General features: G+C 34.4%; 1 protein-coding gene across 4 annotated transcripts in view; it reads right to left on the bottom strand.

Annotated features, from left to right (window-relative positions):
• PTPN13 (protein tyrosine phosphatase non-receptor type 13) overlaps positions 1-23558 on the bottom strand; it is a 143401-nt gene that overhangs the window by 110934 nt on the left and 8909 nt on the right. For all 4 annotated transcript variants that reach the window (XM_063107629.1, XM_063107628.1, XM_063107630.1 and 1 more), the window contains exons 2-3: positions 14158-14336; positions 2176-2241 (exon numbers count right to left, since the gene is read on the bottom strand). In XM_063107629.1, the coding sequence (XP_062963699.1) occupies positions 2176-2241; positions 14158-14336 (245 nt within the window). The remainder of the gene's footprint in view (positions 1-2175; positions 2242-14157; positions 14337-23558) is intronic.

Genomic DNA, 23558 nt, shown 5'->3' with positions numbered 1-23558 from the left:
ATCTTTCTAATATGAGATAAACCATTCTAGGAATCACAGAAACCATACTAAACAAACTTCAAATACTTGGAGGAAATGAATTCCTTCTCTATTAGCATATATATCCTACTGTTTTTTACCTTTTTATGGTTCTGAAAAAATTATTAGCAAAAGATGATTAACTTATGCCTTCCCAAACAAGAAGTATTATAGAAAAACTGTGGGATTTTTGTTTTGGATGATAGAGAAGGTAAACATTTTTGTTATTCAAGTATTTTGATAAACAGTTTCTATATATACACCATTTGGGGGGAATAAACTATACCTCAATATTCAATAAAATGTAATACATTCAGTATGTATAAATATAATTAGATACTCCCATGATAACTTAAAGGAGATTTCAAATATTGTAATGACTCAAGATCATTTAAATTATTAAAATTATTATACTTATTAAATTTATTAAAATTATTAAATTAAATTAAATCCCATTATGCTGGTGAAACAGAGAAGGCAGAATGTGAGTGTTTTTATTAGTTAACATAATTTATAATTTATAATTTAACCGAATGGCCAATAAGCATATGAAAGGGTGAACAACATCATTATTCACTAAAAAATACAAATAAAAACCACAACAAGAAGCCACTACACACCCAATAAAATGGTTAGAAATAAAAATAATATAAACTATTAGTAAGCAGTAGAGCAACCGGAATTGTCATCCATTGCTGATGGGAGTTTAAATTGTTACATCCACTTTGTTCTAAACAAATGCTTTCCCTATGGCCCCTCCACTTCTTCATTTCAATATTATTTTATCCTTTAGATGTCAGCTTAGATGCCATGTCTTTTAAGAAACCAGTTCCAACCCTCCAAGACTAGTCAGAAGCCCAACTCTGTTTTTCCATAGCACCCTCCATTTTCCCTAATGTATCATTCATCGCATCACGTTGTAATTGGGTATTTAGCTGTCTGTACCTTCCATTAGACTCCACAGGCATGGATTACTGAAGTCCTAATGCCTAGGACAGTGTCTGACACAATGTAGGCTCTTAATAAATACTTTAAAATTGATATTAAATATTTCTAAAATGATTGTTTTTTATGTAAAAGTTTACATTTCCTCTCTAATTTATATATTATTGATATAAACTGTATATCCAGTTATCAGAAAAGACTATAAAGTGTTAATTACAGACTATGATCACATTTTATATGTAAATTAGGTTGCATAATATATGACACCAATATTTCCAGTAATAATTTAACTCTCTCATTTATATTTACATAATTGAAACGGAGGACAGAAGGAAAATATACAGTATTTTTCAAGATGTAAAATGAAACTTAATGAAGTTACAGAATATCATTCATCTTTTACGAATCTTAAGATGTTTGAATTTCAGAATAAAATCCTAAAATGCTTATTACTTCTTATACAGAATAAGAAAAAACACACCTAGTTATTTTTGTTTCTGATTTCTAAATGCCTAAAATTAAGTCTAATTCTATGTTGCATCTTCACTTTGATGAAATATAGCTATTTTAAAATTTTCAATTACTATTTACTACTATGTTTGTATTGGGTCTTCAGGAATCAGAATGATTTTAGAAAATAAAGACTAGAAGCAGACCAATGGTCATTAGAGCCCAATACTTCAGAAAGTGTTAATTTAATATCTGTGTCTGCTGTTGCAGGGGTAATGAAGTATGATTCCAAAGTGCTGAGAGAAAAAAAGCTAATGAAGTTCTTTCATATTATACTCTGAGACATAGAGCTACAATTCTTACAGTTTTGCATCAAAAAAAGGTATCACTTTTGGTACAAAAATCATTCTTCAAAAACATTTACAATCCCTCTTATCAATCTTTAAGTTAGAAGAAATAAAGTATACGCTCATTTCTTTTGCTATAATTTTTGAAGAGGCCAGATCCACCTCACAGACTGAATTGTCGAAACCTGAGTAGTGATTGCCACAATTCTAAGAATATTTCAAAAATAATTTCTTCAGTACTTTATTATTAGTTCATTCTGAAAGTGTGACATCAAGTGAACGCACAGCATAGAAATAAATCCTGGTGTGCCTGACAGCTTGCTGTAGAACACACATAAATACATGGAAAAACTTTTTTAAAAGCTTGAAATCGTACAAATGCAAAAGGTGTGACAAATGTAGAAACTTGACTTACTTGGCTCTGAGGCACTTCATGATCAGCCCCCCAATACAATGTCATTCCAAGAGAATAAATATGGATCTAGAAATAGAATTTTTTAAAAAATCATTTTATGGTAAAATAAAATAAAAAACTTAGCAAGTACTCTATATTCAGAACTTTTTGTTCCAAAGTAAAACACACAATTTGAGAAAATCATTTCATATTTGCATAAAAGTATGTGAGAGCTTAAAAGAGAAAATAAGACTGGATATTATGAGAACAAACTTTTTTCCAATTCCCCAGCCCATCATCTATGAGTAATTATTATTTTTTTTTTTTTGTCTTTTTTTTTTTTTTTTTTTTGTCTTTTTCGTGACCGGCACTCAGGCAGTGAGTGCACTGGCCATTCCTATATAGGATCCGAACCCGCGGCGCGAGCGTCGCCGCGCTCCCAGCGCCGCACTCTCCCGAGTGCGCCACGGGCTCAGCCCTATGAGTAATTATTTTTGTTAGCTTCTATTTAAAGTTTATTATGCAAATTCAAACAAATATGAATATATATTCTTATTTCCCCCTTCTACAAAATGTCAGAAACTAAAAATTACTAGGCAATTTGCATTTTAAATTTATCAATAAAGATATTTTCATATCAGTGCTTGAAGATCATATCTTTTTTAACGGCTGCACAGACTTACATTATGTGGTTGTAGCATTGTTTATTTAACTATTTTGTCATTAATGGGCAATTAAGATTTTTCCAAACTTTTGCTAATGCAAATATTGATGCAGCAAACAGCTTTGTGGAATGTCATTTTGAATATGCTGGTATTTCTCTTGGACTGATTCTCTTAGATTATGGATAAAAAGGTAAATGATCTGTAGTTTTGATACATATTGTCAGCTTCTCCTACGTAGAAGTATCATTTTCCACTTCTATCAGCAACATATAAGAGTTTCTCCACAAGCCTTGCCCATAGAATGTGTTATGAAGATAGGGATTTTTGCCAATCTGAAAAGTGAGAAAAAAAATCCCACTGCAGTTTTGATTAGCATTTTTCTCACTATGAATGTGCGGGGTATTACAAGAGAAGGAAGCTGGATCAAAGGAGTTTTCTCTTGTGTTGTTTTCTGTTTGCTTCTTAAAGACTGGGAAAAAAACAACATAGGAATGATCCAACAGGGAAAACTGGAGTGCAGGAAAGAGTAGAGATTGCTGGAGGAACACTGCTAAGTAGGCAGCAGGAAATGGAAACTAATGCACAAATGTTGGGGTTGGCTTTACAGAGGAGCATGGATAGTTCATCTGTACCAAGGAGGCAAAGAATATGGAAATTTCCGTGGGAAGCTCATAGAGGGATCCTAGGAAAAGGTTCTCCTGATTGCTTCTGCTTTTTTTCCTGTGAAGCAAGAAGCAAGATTATCACTGAAAGTGAGGGTAGTTTATCTTATAAGTAATCATCTTTCCTTTTTCCTTCTGTTAAGAAATTTAGAGGTAAACTTCTCAGCCCATCTCTATCAATACCGGATCCTTACCATGTGCCTTTCTTTTTTTGGCACCAAATTTACTCCAGATCCATCTTATTTTCTTGTCTTTATCTCACTCTGTGCCTGTTTTTTCACCTTTAGTTTCTAATTCTATAAATTGTCTCAAATTCTCTTCAGAAATCAGTAAGATATATATAATCTACTCCTTAAATTGCTTCTTAAATTATTCCTAAATTGCAGATTAGAAAAAATTTTCCACTTTTCAAATATTTTCATGGCTCCCAGTTTTTAAAAAGTCCAAATTCTTTATAATGGAATCAATCCAAGGCTCACTCTGACCTCCATCTCCAATTTGCAGGCAGATTTTTGTTTTCCTTCTGTCATCAGTCCTTCCCCTATCAAAACCTTTATTAGGATGGTTTACTTCCAACACTGCTAGGTAATTCTCTGTTGGCAAAACACATCGTTTCCTTTCTCAACTTTTCTTGAGCTATTCTTTCTACTAAGAATAGTTTGTCTTCAATTCTGTCAATGAAAGTCCTACCCATTACTAGGCCAGAGATGAAGTTTTCCTTTATCTAAGCCATATAAATCCTTTCAATCAGAATAAAGAATTCTCTCTTATATGATAGTTATATTTCATTTGTATCTCTAATAAAGCAGTTAACTAAATACTACCTTGTAGTACAGTTAGATGGGTTCCTGTTTGTCCTTCTTGAGGGAAAGAGCCTTTTTTACACATGTTAGTATCCTTCTTAGTAACTAACACAGAACTTGTACATAGTAGTTATTCAATACACGTATACTTAATACAACTAAATATGCATGAAGTTCATGACAGCATAGTGCAGACTATTTGTATCATATTTCTCTTTAGGTTTTTTTTTTTTTTTCAGAGCCTCATATGTAAGCACCTTTTTAAAGAGCTTCATATATGAAAAACATTTTTCTTAAGTTTTAGCATAAAGGACTAACTGCAGATTCAATTATATTAATTTTGATTTGTGATTCTTTGAGATATGGCCAGTGCTTTACAATTATTTATTATATTTACTTTGCAATATGCCAAATGAGTAACTATATGTTAATAATTTTTATACATGACTACATAAAATTGATAAAATAATTCTTGAAACTAGTTTATAAAATTGTGCACTTGCTGATCACCTGAATATACAGTGTAATGGTTAATCATAAGCATCAACTTGACTAAACTATGGAGTACCAGGAAATTTGGTCAAACATTATTCTGGGTGTTTCTGTGAAGGTGTTTTTGGATGAAATTAACATTTAAATCCATCAACTGAGTAAAGCAGATTGCACTCCCAAATGTGGGTGGGTCTCTTCTAATCAAATGAAGGCCTGAAAAGATCAAAAAGGCTTACTAAGTAAGAGAATTCTTTCTTTCTGATTGACTTCGAACAGGGACATCAGCTTTTTCTTATGCTCAAACTGCAACAGCTCTTCCTAGGTCTTCAGCCGACCAACTTTCGGACTGAAACTACACAATCAGTTTTACTGGTTCACTAGCCTTTGAACTCAGACTGGAACTACACCATCAGCTCCCCTGAGACTCAAGCTTGCTGACTCACCCTGAAGCTCTTGGGACTTGTCAGCCTCCGTAATCACATGAGCCAATTCCTTATAATAAATCTCTTTACACACACACAAACACACACACACACGCACACGCACACGCACACGCACATATCCTATTGGTTCTTTTCTCTGAAGAACCCTGACTAATACATATAGATATGAAATACCTATATAGAGAAATAAAATATGCAAAAATGATAACTGCTACTTTCTCAGGATGGCACTTTATGGGCTCCAAACTTTTACTAATATTTTTAAATCATTTCCATTTTATCAAAAACATAACTCCAGGAATGTCAGATCTTTGTTAAAATAACATATAATAATATCATCTTGTACCTAACACTAGAAAAATATTTCTTATAGAATACAAAGAAAAATGCATTATTTTTACATTTATTCCAAATAACCTGTACAGTCAAAGTGGATGATACTTCCAGGCTTATTATTCATAAACTAAAAGAGTTTCTGCTGTTGGTACAGCCTGAAAAGACACAGGTATAAAGATTACTGATACCATGGTGTAATTAAGTTAATACAGTAACACTGACATTACTGAGACAGCTTAGTTTGTCTTGTTGATAAATCTCTATAAGGAGACTGACTCATCTAGATGAACTCATAAAGATACTGTAGAAAGAAGGAAGGTGACGTATGGGAAGGATTATTCAAAAACAGGCAAGTATTTGGTCTACATATTTTTCTTTGCTTTTTGCTTATTTGTTTGTTTTACTTATTTAACATGACTTTATTGAAATATACAGGCGATCCATGAATATATTTAAACCATTTTTTTTCGACTTTAAATTAATCCCCATTTAATTTTCTATCAAGTGAGGCAATGGCTATTACATAATTTGCTCTTTACTTAAAGACAGAAAAGGAGAATACAATGGTTTACATACCCAGCTAACAAATACCTTCTATTAAAGATATCAGCAAGCCCAGGGCCTAAAAGAAACCAGGCAATAGAAGTTTTAAAAATGTTTTTGATCTCCTTCTCATTTCTATTGCTTATTTATTTAGCTTCCTAGGGAATCTACATCTTTGTGACCTTTGATTAGGCCCTATTTGTATCAAAACTCTAGGTACCTATCTATACTGGATGAATAGCTCAGAGATGATCTATTTCCCTTCCTTAGTATAGTAGTATAGCAGGCCAGGGCAGTTTCCTGCATAGGTGGGTGTTTTTGAAGGTGATAATTCATACACACAGGGTTCTATGAAAAGATGGAAGAGCTAGTTCTACAAGATATGCATTTATAGATGAGATGGTTAACCACCCATTCAGTTACTCAACATTTTTTTTGAAAGTCACTAAGCTAAGGAATATGGTAAGATACAAATATCCCATCCTGGTATCAATTCCACTATTATTATATACTAATATATTATATACTAATTATTATATACTATTAGATACTATATACTATTAGATATTAATATATTATATACCAATTATTATATATATTATTATATACTATTAGATATTACATACTATTAGTATATATTATATACTAATATATTATATACCAATTATTCTACATATAAGAATATTGATAGCTAGCATGGACATAATGCTTACTGTGTGCCAAGCTTACATTATATATATTAGCTCATTCAATCATACAGACAGAAGGTAACTTGCCCAAGTAGTAAAGGCAGGATTCAATGCTCAGCTCCATGCTTGTACTCTCTAAGCCAGGGTTTCCCACCTTCAGCACTATTGACATCTGGGGTTGTATAATTCTTTGTTGCAGAAGGGCTGTCCTGTGGATTGTAGGATATTTAGTAGAATCCCTGGCCTCTACCCACTAGATGTCAGTGGTACTATCCACCTCCACCCCCTCAGTTATAACAACCAAAAATGTCTCCAGACATTGCCAAATGTCACCTAGGAGGTAAAACTGCATCTGGCTGAAAAGTATGACATTAATTTGTATAAAATTTCTCAGAATTAGAAGTCTAACAGGAGAGATATATAAATACATTTGTATGCATCTATGCATTAAACAAAGTAGAAGTGGTGAATTTGTGCTAAGGAAATTCAAGGAGACGAAAAGATTACTTTGGATTATAGAGGAGTCAAAAAAAGCAGAGGGGAATTAAACTGACAATTGAAATGTAGATTGTGTCCCCTCTCTGCTCTCCTAATATTCTGTATAGATCTACTGTCATTGTTATATATTCCCTGCTGATGATCATTATCATCATCATTTTTCTTTTTGTCTGTTTCTCCATTAGCTACCTGGCCCTTTCAGAGTTAAGGACTACTCCTTATTCGTCTTTGCATCTCCATGGCCTTTTATAGAGTTGGACATATAAGTCCTCAATAGACCCTCATTGAAGGAATGGTTGGTACATAGGATACGGATAAACAGAAACAGTGGAGAAGGGCAATGTTATGCAAAGGAGTGAAGCCAGAAAGCCCAGGAGCTGTTTAATAATCACTGGCTATGGCCTGTGCATCTGACACAGATGAGTCAGAGGTAGTTTGGAGAGCTTTTCATGTTAGGTTAAGGAATCTGTACTTCACTGTGTAAAAAAGGAGCAACTCAGTGAAGGTTTTTGAGTAGAAAAATGACGTGATCAGGGGGATTAATCCGATAGTAGTAGGGAGAAGAGTCAAGAAGCAGAAATAAGAGTAAGGAGACCATGACAAAAGTCTGAAAGAAGGGAAATGAGAACTGGCCATAGCCCTGGAAATGAGAGGAAAGGACCAGAATGGCTGGACTTAAGATGAGGACTTGAGAAATTCAGGCAACTGAGTGCATATGTGGAAAGGGAGGAGTCAGAGATAAAGATACAAAGAAAATGTGAATCAGCTACAATGTATATCGACAAAATAAAATTAAAAACAAAAAAAAGAAGAAAATGTGACATGGACAGAAGAGTGTTGAGGGAGCTCATTAATATAAATCATCCCCATGAAATACATAGAAATATGTTTTTGTCTTTACAGTTATAATGTACTGGAATGTAAACTCCAGTTTATATTCACAGAGGGACTTTGTCCTGTTCACCACTCTATCCCAGGGCCTAGGACAGGATTTGATATGTAATAGTAATAGTTAATATTTATTGGGTATTTACTATATGCTGGGTACTATTCTAATCACTTTACAAATATGATCTCATTTAACTTTCTAATAACCCCATGAGGGAAGTATTGTTATTAACGCCTTAATAGATAAAGCACCTGAGGCACACACAGGTTAAGCAAATTGCCTGAGCTCATATATCTAAGTGACAAAGTCAGAATTCTATCCAAAGTCCACACCTGATAAATATTTGTTGAAAAATAAATAAAAATAAAATAGTATAATAATAACTTTATCATCATTGAATAGGCTTACAGAATACTTTCTACTCTTACATCCATTCTCTAAGGAGGAGGTCTGCAAAGATTTGGCTCACTGACAACAAGGCACAGGTTGGGTGAAATGCAGTCTGATGTGCAGATACCTCCCATCCAGGCATCTCTCTGAAGAAACAGAGCTGCTTTACGTGTGGTGTATAGCTCCTTTTAACAACACACCCTTGAGATTGTGTGGCTATTCACTGGATAGCAACAAAGCACAGATACCTTTGGGTAAAAAAAAAAAATCCTTAATTATTTTTACTCACTTAACAGATGTTGACAGCCTCGTAAGTGGCAGATACAGCACAGAGCAATCGTTCTCAAACTTTGTCATGCATCAGAATTACTTGAAGGGCCTGATAAAATACTGGTTTCTGGGCCCTACCTCCGAAGTTTCTGATTCACTGGGTCTGACAGCTTGCTTTTCTAACAAGTTCCCAGGTGATGGTGATGGTGATGCTGCTGATTGGGGTACCCCACTTTGAGGGAATAGAAAGTGGGTAGGACAAACAGGTTCCCCTTCTATCTCAAACCTTTACTATAGTAAACAAGATGAGATAATGTGACATATAAGAGGGATACACAGAAAGAATAATAGTGTAAGAGAAAGCTTTAGATCTACAGTCAAAGTTAGCCAGACAATGAGGGGATGATCTGAGAGATGAGATGGCATAATGGGTATGATAAGAATATCTGAGGCTGAAAGAAGAGAATGCATAAAGGCTAAGAAGAAAGAAAGCACCTGGCACCTCCAAGACATGGAAATAAATTCAGAATGACTAAACATAGACCTTGAGATAAAGACTGCTCAGAGACAAGGCTGGGTACAGTGAGACCTTGAAGTCTATGTTAAGGAATCCAGAATTTATTCAAGGGAAATGGAGAACCTAAATAATTTTAAACAGGCAAGGGACAAGATCGTAAATAGGTTTTCAAAAACGCACTGAGTGCAGTTTAAAGAACAGACTGAACAGGGGCAAGACTGGAGGCAGGGAGATTATTAGAAAGTGTTCGCAGCATTAGTCATTTGTGATGGACTGAATTAAGGTAGAAGCAGTGAAAAGTAGAAGTAGACTGATGTGAGAGATACTAAAGACTAGAATCAATAGGAATTAATTGCTGTTTGGATTTTAAAAAGTGGGCCTGAGGTGAATGAAAAATTAGGAATGACACCTTAGATTCTTCCTTATAAAAAGGGGAAGTGATGGCCCATTGATTTACAGGAAGCACACAGCAGAAAGTTTTCAGGATGTGAGAAGAAAGAATGACTTTAATTTCAGATCTATTGAGTCTGAGATGCCCATGGGACATTCCAGTGAAGATATCTAATAAGTGGCTGTATACATAAGTAAAAGCTTTGTGTTAGACATATACACTTTTGGAAGTTGTCAGCATATAGTCACTCATATTTAACCTTTTACAAACAATCAGATAAAAAGAGATAAAAGCTATGAGCCATCTGGTCATAAAAATACATACACACACAATTTTTTGTATGCACATAATTTCTAAATTTTTAATGGCCTCCTGAGCTCATTCCTTTGACCTCTGAGGGTATCATGGAACTTGGGTTAAGATCTCCTGATATATAAAGCAATTGTACACATTTACTTGGTCATAACTCTTTTCGTTTGGTATTTCCTAAGGGAGAAAAAACCTCCTCCAAAATTATTTTAAAAGCTTGAAACAGCAAGCTGTCATTTTCTAATTTTAAAATTAACCCCCCCCCCCCTTTATCTTCTACATTGCCTCATACTTAACATATCTGAGAAGAATCCTTGGCTGGTTTCTGAGATATACCCAAATATCTTAACAATACATCTGACAACTGATTTAACCCTAAACTACTGTAGAGCTAGGAATACTAGTATAGTTGTACATAACTACAAACCAAAATGTGTTTTCATGCTTTAGAGGGAACCCACCAATTGTAGAATGGCACAGGGATCTGCCACAAGTAGGATGTTTTAGGATCCAACCTGGTCCCCTATATCTCTTTCTCATGGAATTAAGTTTCATAACAATTATTCCTTCAAGTTAAGATTCTATATATTTAAAGACTGATATGATGATACATGACAAGAGTAACACATTAAGCAATTGACACTCAATAACATATTACCAGAAATTAGTTTTTTAGCTAGTGGAACACAGTACAGTAAAGTGATACTTAAAGAGCTAAATTCCTATAATGCTTTTGTACCTATCAAAACCCCAATATTTGGGGGCCAGGCCATGGCTCACTTGGGAGAGTGTGGTGCTGATAACACCAAGGCCATTGGTTCACCTCCCTATATAGGGATGGCCGGTTAGCTCACTTGGGAGAGTATGGAGCTGACAATACCAAGTAAAGGGTTAAGATCCCCTTACTGGTCATCTTTAAAAAAAAACAACAAAAAACCCAATATTTGGGTGTCTTTTTTTTACTGTGGTAAAAAAACCCATAATGTTAAATTTGCTACTTTAAGTGTACATATCAGTAGTGGTATATATATTCACATTGCTGTGCAACAGCAAGAATTTGATTCAGGTTCTATCCTGTCAAATTGATTTCAAAAGAACTGTCAAATAAGCACATCGTGTGCTAAGCAAACAGGAAGTAGAAAATCACCCAGTAAAAGGGAAAAGCCAGGGAATCAAAAAGCTTAGTGTAGCCTGTATAAACCTGTCTAATTATTTAAAATGATGTTATCTTGAAAAGGAAAATTTTAAGATAAATAAATGAAAATGCCTATTTATATAGCTGGTAGTAAGGTAAATTTTTTTCATACAAATGTACATGTACAGTTTACAAAAGACTTTTAAGTCCCATTGAATGAAAGGAATATTTTCATGTGTCAAGATCTTACTAAACACTCACTAGTATTCACAATACAGCACTAAACACTGAGCATCATAAAAAATGTATGTGTCATCAACAGCAAGCATTTACTGAGTGCTAGTTAATTGCATATCCTTAACTCATGAAAGTTATTAGATACAGTTACCATCTTGTTTTTCAAAATGTCCTTGCCACTTTAAAACCAGAATAGTAGAATGTATGGCTATTCCTCTGACGTTTGCTTTATGTCTATGTTGTAAACTGAATAGGGTCAAGGAACTTGTCTTTGATTTTCTTTATATTTAGAATTGCACTGGAGGTTTTAAAGTTAGAAGTTCCAATTAGACTCACAAGGAAATCAACTTTATCATGGTAATGGCAAAAATCCCACACCCATCCTATCCCCAACACTTGCTCCTAAACACTTAACATAATAATAGAATATTGAATAGCTTCAATCACTTTCCCAAACATGTGGTCTAACAGTTGTTCCTAAACACAGGATTTACTTGTTTGGGGATCTTGACATTAAAGCAAATTGGGAAACCCCTCAGCTACTCACAAAAGCACCTGGGCACCTGAAATTTCTACTAAGCACTTTTTTTATTTATTGTGTATACTAAATGCCTACAGAAAGAATTCATAGATACCTATGCAAAATTATTCATAATTAGAGAATGAAGTCTCCTATAATTCAGTAGAGATTTTTAAAACAAAGATATCCATGGCTTTGCTATATTGCAGCAGTTTTTATTTTTTCTGAGGTTACCGGACCCATCTGAGACTGATGAAGTTATTTACGGATACCCTGCCTTCAAAGTGCTCAAACACACATAACTTAGTATGTGCCATTTCATTGGTTTGTAGACATCCTGAAGCTCAGTTAAGACCCAGAAATTTCAGGGGTTAAATAATTTGTACTCACACCATACCTATTTCTAACTTTCTAATTGCCCTCAGTTTTTACAATGTTTATTATTAAATGAATCATATGATATACAAAATGTATGCTTATTGTTTAAATAAGAGTAAGAATGAATAACTACGTATGCAGCTTAGTAAAACAGCACCAGAACATTTGAATACTGTCATGATACCTAACAAAGGCCAAGACTGTATACACGCTATAGTATACAAAGTCCTTTTCAAATACCTCATCTCATGTAATGGGAAATTTCTTAGGGCTAATAATACCTTAAGCATTACCTATACCTCATAGCTATTGTCTCCTTTCATTGGTTGCTTGTATCTCTCAAAATTCTTAAGTAGTTCATGGAATATGAAAGGCAGATAAGCCTGGATTCACACTACCAATTCTTGTCAGTCTTTTTTTCAGACACACAACTGATGGCTCAAATCAAAATGCATTCCTCCAGCTTAATCATCATACACACACACAACATACATACATGACACACACACACACACTCTCTATCTCTGAAAAGGGAAACATTCTTCTGATTGTCAGTTGAAAGATAAATTAGTATGTTCCTTTGGATAGGAATTGTATAGCAATGTATATCAAAATTTAAAATGCACATACTTTTTGATTTAACAATTTTAATATTGGGAAATTATTAGGTTAATTTTTACACTTATGTGGAACAACGTATAGGAAAGGATATTCATAACCAGTTCTGAATTCACCAGAGCTCCATATCTAAATTACCCAAAGCCTGCTACACAACACAATGTATATTTGTCTGAAGTTTTTGTTTCATAGCATTGACAATGAAATTAGATCTTATTCTGAAGTTAATGACATCACCATAGTCAGATTGGGTATTTCTATCATAAAATTTTTCCTTCTTCATTGTTCCATGAAATGAACTGTCAGACTGTTAGTATTGCCTCCACTGTATGCCATTCATCTACTCCTTTATATGCCCAAGGCATTACATTGTTGTCAGTTCAATTTCCACACATTATCAAAACTCCCCAATTAGATTCCCATGAAATCTTCTATCTCCACCAGTTATTCACTTTTGTCAAACTTAACCTCCAAAATCACAAATCACATCATATCATGCTCCTAAAAATATGACAGATTCCCACTGCCTATGAAGAAAGTCTCAAGTCCTGGTATTCAAAATCTTCCTCATTCTGACCTATATATAGCCTCCCTTTCTTTCTTTAACCTCAGCCCTACAGATAGTGAATGCTCTAGCCTAGCTGGTCTGCCCAACCATTCCCCAATCACAGTGGACAATTTCTTACTTCTTGCTGTTGCCTGTACTAATAAACTCTGATTGGAATTTCCTTTCTACCTATTTTCACTTACCTAAATTCTAATTCTTCATAGCCCAAAGCAAATGCAACCTTCTCTATGATATCATTCTATACTAAAAATTAGTTGCTCTTCTTGTAGATTCTCAAAACACTTTATTCCTCTACACAGCATTTATTTCATCCTGCCAAATGTTATATAGATTGTTCTATACTTGCTAATCAGGGTCAACTTTCTATTTTGTATCTTCCTCATGAACAGTGTTTTATACACAGCAGGCATTTAATATTTGTAAACATGAATTAATAATGGCTCACATTTTTTTCATATTTTTTCTAAGATCCATAAATTTTTATAGAACTATTTTGAATTCTTTAATAAAACAAATATAAACTTCTTGGAATACATGATCATTTAAATTCAACAAATATTTTCAGAGAGTTGAAGTAGGTGAGACCATTGTCTTTACTTGCCCCCATGAAAATAAAAAACAAAATCATACAAAAAAGATTTAACAGTTACCTTTTCAACATCTGAGAGAGAAGCTAGTGATTGATTTTGAAGAACCTCTGGTGCAGTGAATGCTCGAAGATCCTGATTGGAAATATTTTCATCTGTAAACGACACACTACCAGACGGCAGCAACAGCAGAGACCACGGAGAAATGATGAAGCCAAGAGCAGCAGGATCAGCTAGGCTTACTTTGTAATTGCACCAAATAAAAAGAAAAAAGAAAGGTTAATTGCTGAAAATTATAATCAGAGGAAAGAGAAATCACTTCAACAGATATTCCAATCTGTTCATATAGATGTTAACGTAGTTACATACAATAAATCAACATGCGACAAAAAGAGAGTGGGCTTCATACAAATACAACTGCTAGCATTATTAGCAACAATGCCTTGATTTGGCTTAATCTTTCAAAATCTGGAATTTCTAGAAACTAGAAATTGAGAACTCAGATTGTTGGTCATAAGAATTAAACTTGGTTTGACAACCAGGCAAGCAATGGAGCCAGCCACCTGGGATCCCGAGACAAGGACTACAGGCTTCAAGCCCCACCACTGCCCACACAACCAGGCAAGCAACAGAGCCAGCCACCCAGGGTCCTAAGAGAGGAGCCCAGGGCCAGCCCCACCCTCCCTGCAACAGCATCTTAGAGAGTTCGTATTAGCCATGTGTGTTTCTTTGGGGTGTGTAACTTTTCTGCTCATGTCCTTCACCAGATTTCTGCTTAGATTTTCTGATTCATTTTTAAGAGTTCTTTTTGCATTAAGGATGTTAATCTTTGAGTGTTAAATGTGTTCCTTATCAACTGACTTTATTTTTATTTTATTTTATTTTATTTTTTTCATGAGTTATAAATTTAACCTACCTATTTTTTTTTATTTTTATTTTTTATTTATTTTTTATTTTTTTTAAATTTTATTTTGTCGATATACATTGTAGCTGATTATTGCTCCCCATCACCAAAACCTCCCTCCCTTCTCCCTCCCCCCCCTCCCCCCCAACAATGTCCTTTCTGTTTGCTTGTCGTATCAACTTCAAATAATTGTGGTTGTTATATCTTCTTCCCCCCCCCCCGGTTTGTGTGTGTGTGTGTGTATGTGTGTGTGTGAATTTATATATTAATTTTTAGCTCCCTCCAATAAGTGAGAACATGTGGTATTTCTCTTTCTGTGCCTGACTTGTTTCACTTAATATAATTCTCTCCAGGTCCATCCATGTTGTTGCAAATGGCAGTATTTCATTCGTTTTTATAGCTGAGTAGTATTCCATTGTGTAGATGTACCACATTTTCCATATCCACTCATCTGATGATGGGCATTTGGGCTGGTTCCAACTCTTGGCTATTGTAAAGAGTGCTGCGATAAACATTGGGGAACAGGTATACCTTCAACTTGATGATTTCCATTCCTCTGGGTATATTCCCAACAGTGGGATGGCTGGGTCGTATGGTAGATCTATTTGCAATTGTTTAAGGAACCTCCATACCATTTTCCATAGAGGCTGCACCATTTTGCAGTCCCACCAACAATGTATGAGAGTTCCTTTTTCTCCGCAGCCTCGCCAGCATTTATCGTTCATAGTCTTTTGGATTTTAGCCATCCTAACTGGGGTTAGATGGTATCTCAATGTGGTTTTGATTTGCATTTCCCGGATGCTGAGTGATGTTGAGCATTTTTTCATATGTCTGTTGGCCATTTGTATATCTTCCTTAGAGAAATGCCTACTTAGCTCTTTTGCCCATTTTTTAATTGGGTTGCTTGTTTTCTTCTTGTAAAGTTGTTTGAGTTCCTTATATATTCTGGATATTAATCCTTTGTCAGATGTATATTTTGCAAATATTTTCTCCCACTCTGTTGGTTGTCTTTTAACTCTTTTAATTGTTTCTTTTGCTGTGCAGAAGCTTTTTAGTTTGATATAATCCCATTTGTTTATTTTTCCTTTGGTTGCCCGTGCTTTTGGGGTCGTATTCATGAAGTCTGTGCCCAGTCCTATTTCCTGAAGTGTTTCTCCTATGTTTTCTTTAAGAAGTTTTATTGTCTCAGGGTGTATATTTAAATCCTTAATCCATTTTGAGTTGATTTTAGTATACGGTGAGAGGTATGGATCTAGTTTCATTCTCTTGCATATCGATATCCAGTTATCCCAGCACCACTTGCTGAAGAGGCCGTCCCTTCCCCAGTGAATAGGCTTGGTGCCTTTGTCAAAGATCAGATGGCAGTAAGTGTGTGGGTTGATTTCTGGATTCTCTATTCTATTCCATTGGTCAGTGTGTCTGTTTTTATGCCAGTACCATACTGCTTTGGTTATTATAGCTTTGTAGTATAGCTTAAAGTCAGGTAGTGTTATGCCTCCAGCTTTATTTTTTTTGCTGAGCATTGCTTTGGCTATTCGTGGTCTTTTATTGTTCCATATAAATGTCTGAATATATCAACTGACTTTAAATTTGATTTATGATGTTATGTTTCAAAAAATAAATAGATAGGGCCGAGCCGTGGCGCACTTGGTAGAGTGCTGCGCTGGGAGCGCGGCGACGCTCCCGCCGCGGGTTCGGATCCTATATAGGACTGACCAGTGCACTCACTGGCTGAGTGCCGGTCACGAAAAAGCGACAAAAAAAAAAATAAAAAAATAAAAAAATAATAAATAAATATATAAATAAATAGATAAATAAAAATTTAATTGTTAAAAAAATAATTAAACTAGGTTCAAGTATTATACCACAGTGATATATAGATATGAATAAGAATCAGTAGTTCTTAAACTTTGTGTCATGGATTCCTCTGAGAAATTGTTGAAACCTATGGTCTCTCTTTCAAGGACACTACCCACAAACATAAAACTCTGTATACAAATTCTAGAGTTCATGGATCCATTTATTGCCCATTTATGGACTCCAGGTTAAGATTCCCTGATTTAGACTATACTGTTCTGAAACTGACAGAAATCAATTCCTTTGAAAATTCATCAGGTTTGGATTAGTAAGGTTTCTAATTACAAAGTTTCTTTTTAGTCAAAACATATCTTTGCTTGAATTTGGATTTTGTCTTGTTTGCATTTGTTTATTGCTTAACTAGTAAGTCAGGTGGTTTGTTCTATACTACCAAAGTGATCAGTGGGGTCTCTTAATTTTTTGTTTTAATGTTTGCCTGTATAGGTGCCTATAAGCTCATATTTAAGAATATTAAAAAAAAAATTCCTTAGACTTCAGCAGGCCTCCTCCCAAAAGTAAAGCTACACATTAGGCTCAATAAAACAGACCTATTAGACAAGGATGCCCACTCTCACCACTCCTATTCAACATAGTGTTGGAAGTACTAGCCAGAGCAATCAGAGAAGAGAAGGAAATAAAGGGCATCCAGATTGGAAAAGATGAAGTCAAACTGTCCCTGTTTGCAGATGACATGATCCTATATATCGAACAGCCTAAAACCTCTACAAAAAAACTGTTGGAATTGATAAATGATTTCAGCACAGTAGCAGGATACAAAATCAACACACAAAAATCAGTAGCATTTCTTTTCTCCAATAGTGAACATGCAGAACGAGAAATCAAGAAAGCCTGCCCATTTACAATAGCCACCAAAAAAATAAAATACTTAGGAATTGAGTTAACCAAGGAGGTGAAAAATCTCTATAATGAGAACTACAAACCACTGCTGAGAGAAATTAGAGAGGATACAAGAAGATGGAAAGATATCCCATGCTCTTGGATTGGAAGAATCAACATAGAGAAAATGTCCATACTACCCAAAGTGATATACAAATTCAATGCAATCCCCATCAAAATTCCAAAGACATTTTTCTCAGAAATGGAAAAAACTATCCAGACATTTATATGGAACAATAAAAGACCACGCATAGCCAAAGCAATGCTGAGCAAAAAAAATAAAGCTGGAGGCATAACACTACCTGACTTTAAGTTATACTACAAAGCTATAATAACCAAAACAGTATGGTACTGGCATAAAAACAGACACACTGACCAATGGAATAGAATAGAGAATCCAGAAATCAACCCACACACGTACTGCCAGCTGATCTTTGACAAAGGCACCAAGCCTATTCACTGGCGAAGGGACTGCCTCTTCGGCAAATGGTGCTGGGATAACTGGATATCCATATGCAGGAGAATGAAACTAGATCCATACCTCTCACCGTATACTAAAATCAACTCAAAATGGATTAAGGATTTAAATATACACCCTGAGACAATAAAACTTCTTAAAGAAAACATAGGAGAAACACTTCAGGAAATAGGACTGGGCACAGACTTCATGAATACGACCCCAAAAGCACGGGCAACCAAAGGAAAAATAAACAAATGGGATTATATCAAACTAAAAAGCTTCTGCACAGCAAAAGAAACAATTAAAAGAGTTAAAAGACAACCAACAGAGTGGGAGAAAATATTTGCAAAATATACATCTGACAAAGGATTAATATCCAGAATATATAAGGAACTCAAACAACTTTACAAGAAGAAAACAAGCAACCCAATTAAAAAATGGGCAAAAGAGCTAAGTAGGCATTTCTCTAAGGAAGATATACAAATGGCCAACAGACATATGAAAAAATGTTCAACATCACTCAGCATCTGGGAAATGCAAATCAAAACCACATTGAGATACCATCTAACCCCAGTTAGGATGGCTAAAATCCAAAAGACCCTGAACGATAAATGCTGGCGAGGCTGCGGAGAAAAGGGAACTCTCATACATTGTTGGTGGGACTGCAAAATGGTGCAGCCTCTATGGAAAATGGTATGGAGGTTCCTCAAACAATTGCAGATAGATCTACCATACGACCCAGCTATCCCACTGTTGGGAATATACCCAGAGGAATGGAAATCATCAAGTTGAAGGTATACCTGTTCCCCAATGTTTATCGCAGCACTCTTTACAATAGCCAAGAGTTGGAACCAGCCCAAATGTCCATCATCAGATGAGTGGATACGGAAAAGGTGGTACATCTACCCAATGGAATACTACTCAGCTATAAAAACGAATGAAATACTGCCATTTGCAACAACATGGATGGACCTCGAGAGAATTATATTAAGTGAAACAAGTCAGGCACAGAAAGAGAAATACCACATGTTCTCACTTATTGGTGGGAGCTAAAAATTAATATATAAATTCACACACACAGACACACACACACGCACACACACAACCGGGGGGGGGGGGGAGAAGATATAACAACCACAATTATTTGAAGTTGATACGACAAGCAAACAGAAAGGACATTGTTGGGGGGGAGGGGGGAGGGAGAAGGGAGGGAGGTTTTGGGGATGGGGAGCAATAATCAGCCACAATGTATATCGACAAAATAAAAAAAAAAAAAAAAAGAAACAGCCAAAGCAAAAGCATGTGGTCAGGAAAGTTGTTTAGTTTGTACAAGGAACAGCAAGGACACTGGGCAGGGGAATGGTGAGAACAGTGAGAAACAGAATTACCAGGGTGGGTCATACTTTTGCTTGTTAAAAAAACACACATACAGAAATAACGCAAATGTTTTCAAAGGTGATTTTTAAATGCCTTTTAATAAAGCTAAAGCAACTATGACAACAAACTTTTGCTCTCCAATTTGCAAAACACACACGTGACAGTTAAATACCAGATTCCTGAGAAAACATAGTCAAACCACAAAATATATTTTTAAATAATTATAAAGTGCTATGCAAACCTACAAATGACAGAATTTAGAGTTGTGGCTAGAATCAGTCTTTAATTCACCCTTCTTGTCTAACTAAAAGAAAGGAATTTAAAACAAATGTATTCAAAAGCCTTCAAAGAATGCTAACAAAAGAATATTTAAAAATAAGATTGTAGAATCTTGTAATTTTATGTCCTATATTTTAGGTGTGTGCTGATTGTATTCAAGAATGCTATTGCTATGAATAAGTATATCTGATAAGAACTGATTTAAGTAGTCAAATAGTTCTATTTATAGACTTACCAACATGCCATAGAAAAAGCTGCTTAAACAGAATTTCAAGCAACTAGAGGCAAAGTTAGAATCAAGGAGAAATTTGATATGCAAAGAAACAGCTCAGAGCTTCTTTCCAATGTTCTCTTAAACAAAGATCCATATATTAATGTTCATATATATTTTTCCTGAGAGATATTTCTGTTTTCTTTAGATTGTCCCCTAAATTTTGTTTATTCCCTCCATTTACAGTATAAAAAATTAGGGACATGATCATAACTGGGTAACAAACGTGGTAAGGGAATGCTAATTAAAAGTATCAGAAAATCATCTTGAGACTTAGAAACAACACCATTGTTACCTAAAAAATCCCTTTGCCTATTCAAGCACAAGTAAAGAAATTGTAGTCCTATTTTATATGTTTTGTTAGGATGCTTTAGAAAATCTATACAGAGGCCACTGTTTCAAACCCTGAAGGATACGATGAAGTCCTTCTGTAATATGAAATTCTCTCAAAAATTCAATTAAAATGTACATAAAAATATATACATTGTTAAATCAATCATCTGGTACGACTTAATGCATAAACAACAAAAAAATGGTTTAAAATAGTTCCCCTTTATTTTTACATTTTCTTCATAGTAAAGTTTTGTGATAAATTACCTGAGGTTCACAGGAAATTATAGTTTATACTACAGGTTGATTTCAAATTAAAAATTTATTAATTCCTCATAAGTTTTGTACTACTTTTAAAAACTTCAATACCTCCAATATGAAACAGGATGGAATAGCAATCCTTTTCTGAAAATAAAATTGTGTAAATGACTGGAATTGATATCTATAATAATATAAATTTATAATGACAGTCTCTTTAAAGACATGTTACATCATGTAAGTTTTCTTGATCTAGCCAATCATTCAACAGCATTTAATAAACTCCTATAAGCCTTCGGTTCTCACGAACTTTTATTCTGGTACAGAAGCTATGAGATTTTGTTAATCATCCAAATCCCTAAACTCACCTAAGAGATTTGGAAAGATATTAGAGAAACTGTCAGCTTCATTTTGTTCTTTTTAATATGCGACTTTGTTAATTTAGTATGCAGTCTCATGTCATTAAGAGAGACAGTATAGTATAACGGTTAGGAGTATCGACTGAGCCAGAATCCCTGGGTTCAAATCTTAGGTTTGACATCTATGGCTTACTCTGTGATCTTAAGTAAGTTACTTAGCCTCTCTGTGCCTGAATTTCCTTATCTGTAAAAATAGTTCTTACATCATAGATAAGGTTGTTGTGAGGATTAATTAAAAATAAAAGGCACTTAGAACAGTTCCTGGCACACAGTAAGAGCCATATAAAAGTGGTAACTATTATTAATAAAAAAAATTTTTAAAGATACTGGTTGTAGACAACACACCTAAGAAAAGTCACTACTCACATTCATCCTCAGTGACCTACTTAACTTTTATCCCTCAATGGATGACAAGGAGTGTAAAATACATAATAAGCACGGTAGTTTCAGAATAAGAGATGAAATTCTCAAACTTCTCTATTCTTGATCTTTGGGAATTTTTTTTTTGGTACCTCTTACCTAGATGTCATATTAGAAATACAGATGATTTAAGGTACAAAATATCCTAAAACACTAATTTGATCTTTAATTAAAATTAACTCCTTGAGAAATTCCCTTCTATAAGTATTCTATTTATTACATTGCATTGCTAGTTATCATAGATCCCCAATTCAGAACAATTGGTTTAAAATTTGATAATCAAGCCAATAAGTACTTATTAAGTAAGTACACTTGTCCAATTAGTGTTTTACTGTACCTCATCATTATCTTTAGGTATAATATGGACTCTTCCATGAAGATATTTATTTGAATGTACACATTATCACTACAGTATCAGCATATAGTTTTAGAAATTTTTATTTGTAATAGAAGTTGTAACATTCTGATAAAACAAATTATGCAAACTTGACACTCCAAATTGATCTATTTTATGAACTTTCCTTCACTGGAAAACAGAGGTTAAAGATATTTTTATTTCTTAATGGTGACTCTTAGTAACACTAACACACAAATTTAATTTCTTTTTTTTTAATTGACTAACCACATGCCACTTGCCCAAACCACAACCACTGGAATCTTGGTAGGGCTTCTGATCAATTAGGCTTCTAGTAGTTTTGTTTTGTTATGTACTTGCAAGACTCTTGAGGTAATTCCAGAACTGTGCAACTTGGTAACAAAACACTAATGAGATCTGAGTTTAATAAATGATATATAAGCATTCTATATTAGTAAAACCACACTGGTAATTATTATTAAAAGTAACAAGACTTAAACGACTGGACAATATGGATAGAGGGAAGCAGGTATCTTAAGAGCCTCCTTGGCCACCTTATTCAAGCAGCATGAAAGAAATTCTAGCAGTTCTTTTCATTTCCTCTTTCTTTATCATATTCTAAGCAAACTGCTCCCTTTATTCCTTTGATATACTAAGGTCCTCCTTTTTGATTTTCCTTTGGCTTCCACCTTTTCCACCAACCATCTTTACTTTCTTCATCAACAAAACTGTGCCCCATAAAGTTACATGCCAAAATGCTGAACACAATGCTTTTGTAACTCTGTTTTCACAGAATATAAATGGTTTAAGGATAGAAACCATGAATTCTCTAAAGATCAAGTACAATGCCTTTATAATAATGTAACTGAAATACTTGAAAAAATGAATTTGTTTACAATTTCAACTCTATACTATAGGTTCATACCTTTTAAAGGTGTTCTTCTGCCTTGCTCTGCTATGACAACAATTTATCAATTTAGACTTTTCTGGTCACAAAAAAGGTTATTCTGGAGTTCCATTATGAAGAAAAGCAAAGTTTTCTTTCAACTTTCAAATACTCTAAATTAAATTATTCACTCAGAGCATACCTGGATCTTTATTCTATTCCCCAATCCCTTTTAGTTATATTTTCAAGTGTGATTCAAAGTAAGTGTCAGCTTTGGTAATCTGAATATTGAAACAAACTTATTTCAAAGTGTCTGACTTTGAGGGGCTGGTATAATTAAGAAACCACACAGGCCTTCTGTCTCCTAAATTGCTGAGGATTTTTATGTGAATTCTGGAGATGTGGCATGAGTTTTTACACAGTATTTTTTAAAAGCTTCCTGGGGATTCAGATGTGCATACCAACCTACCCTAGACACAAATAAGAACAACTGCCCTAATTAGGGGCATTTAAATGGTATGATAGCTCAATTAATTCACTTCTTGATCTTGTATTTTCTTCAGTTCTGTCAATTAACTGATATTAAGTACATCATAAGATGGAGTACGTATGACTTTATATCCTTCCCTAACACTTAAAAAAATTTTTTTTTTGCTGCTTATAGACTACAAGTGAGGCATTTTACAGGAGAGATGCCTTTAAAGTGTTTCAAGTAATCATTTTATCCAAATTATAATAGTCATTATATTAG

The sequence above is a fragment of the Cynocephalus volans genome, chromosome 9 (genome assembly GCF_027409185.1).
Source record: "Cynocephalus volans isolate mCynVol1 chromosome 9, mCynVol1.pri, whole genome shotgun sequence".
Taxonomy (NCBI): Eukaryota; Metazoa; Chordata; class Mammalia; order Dermoptera; family Cynocephalidae; genus Cynocephalus; species Cynocephalus volans.
Note: the sequence above shows the minus strand (reverse complement) of the source record. Positions and strands in the feature narration are given on the sequence as shown.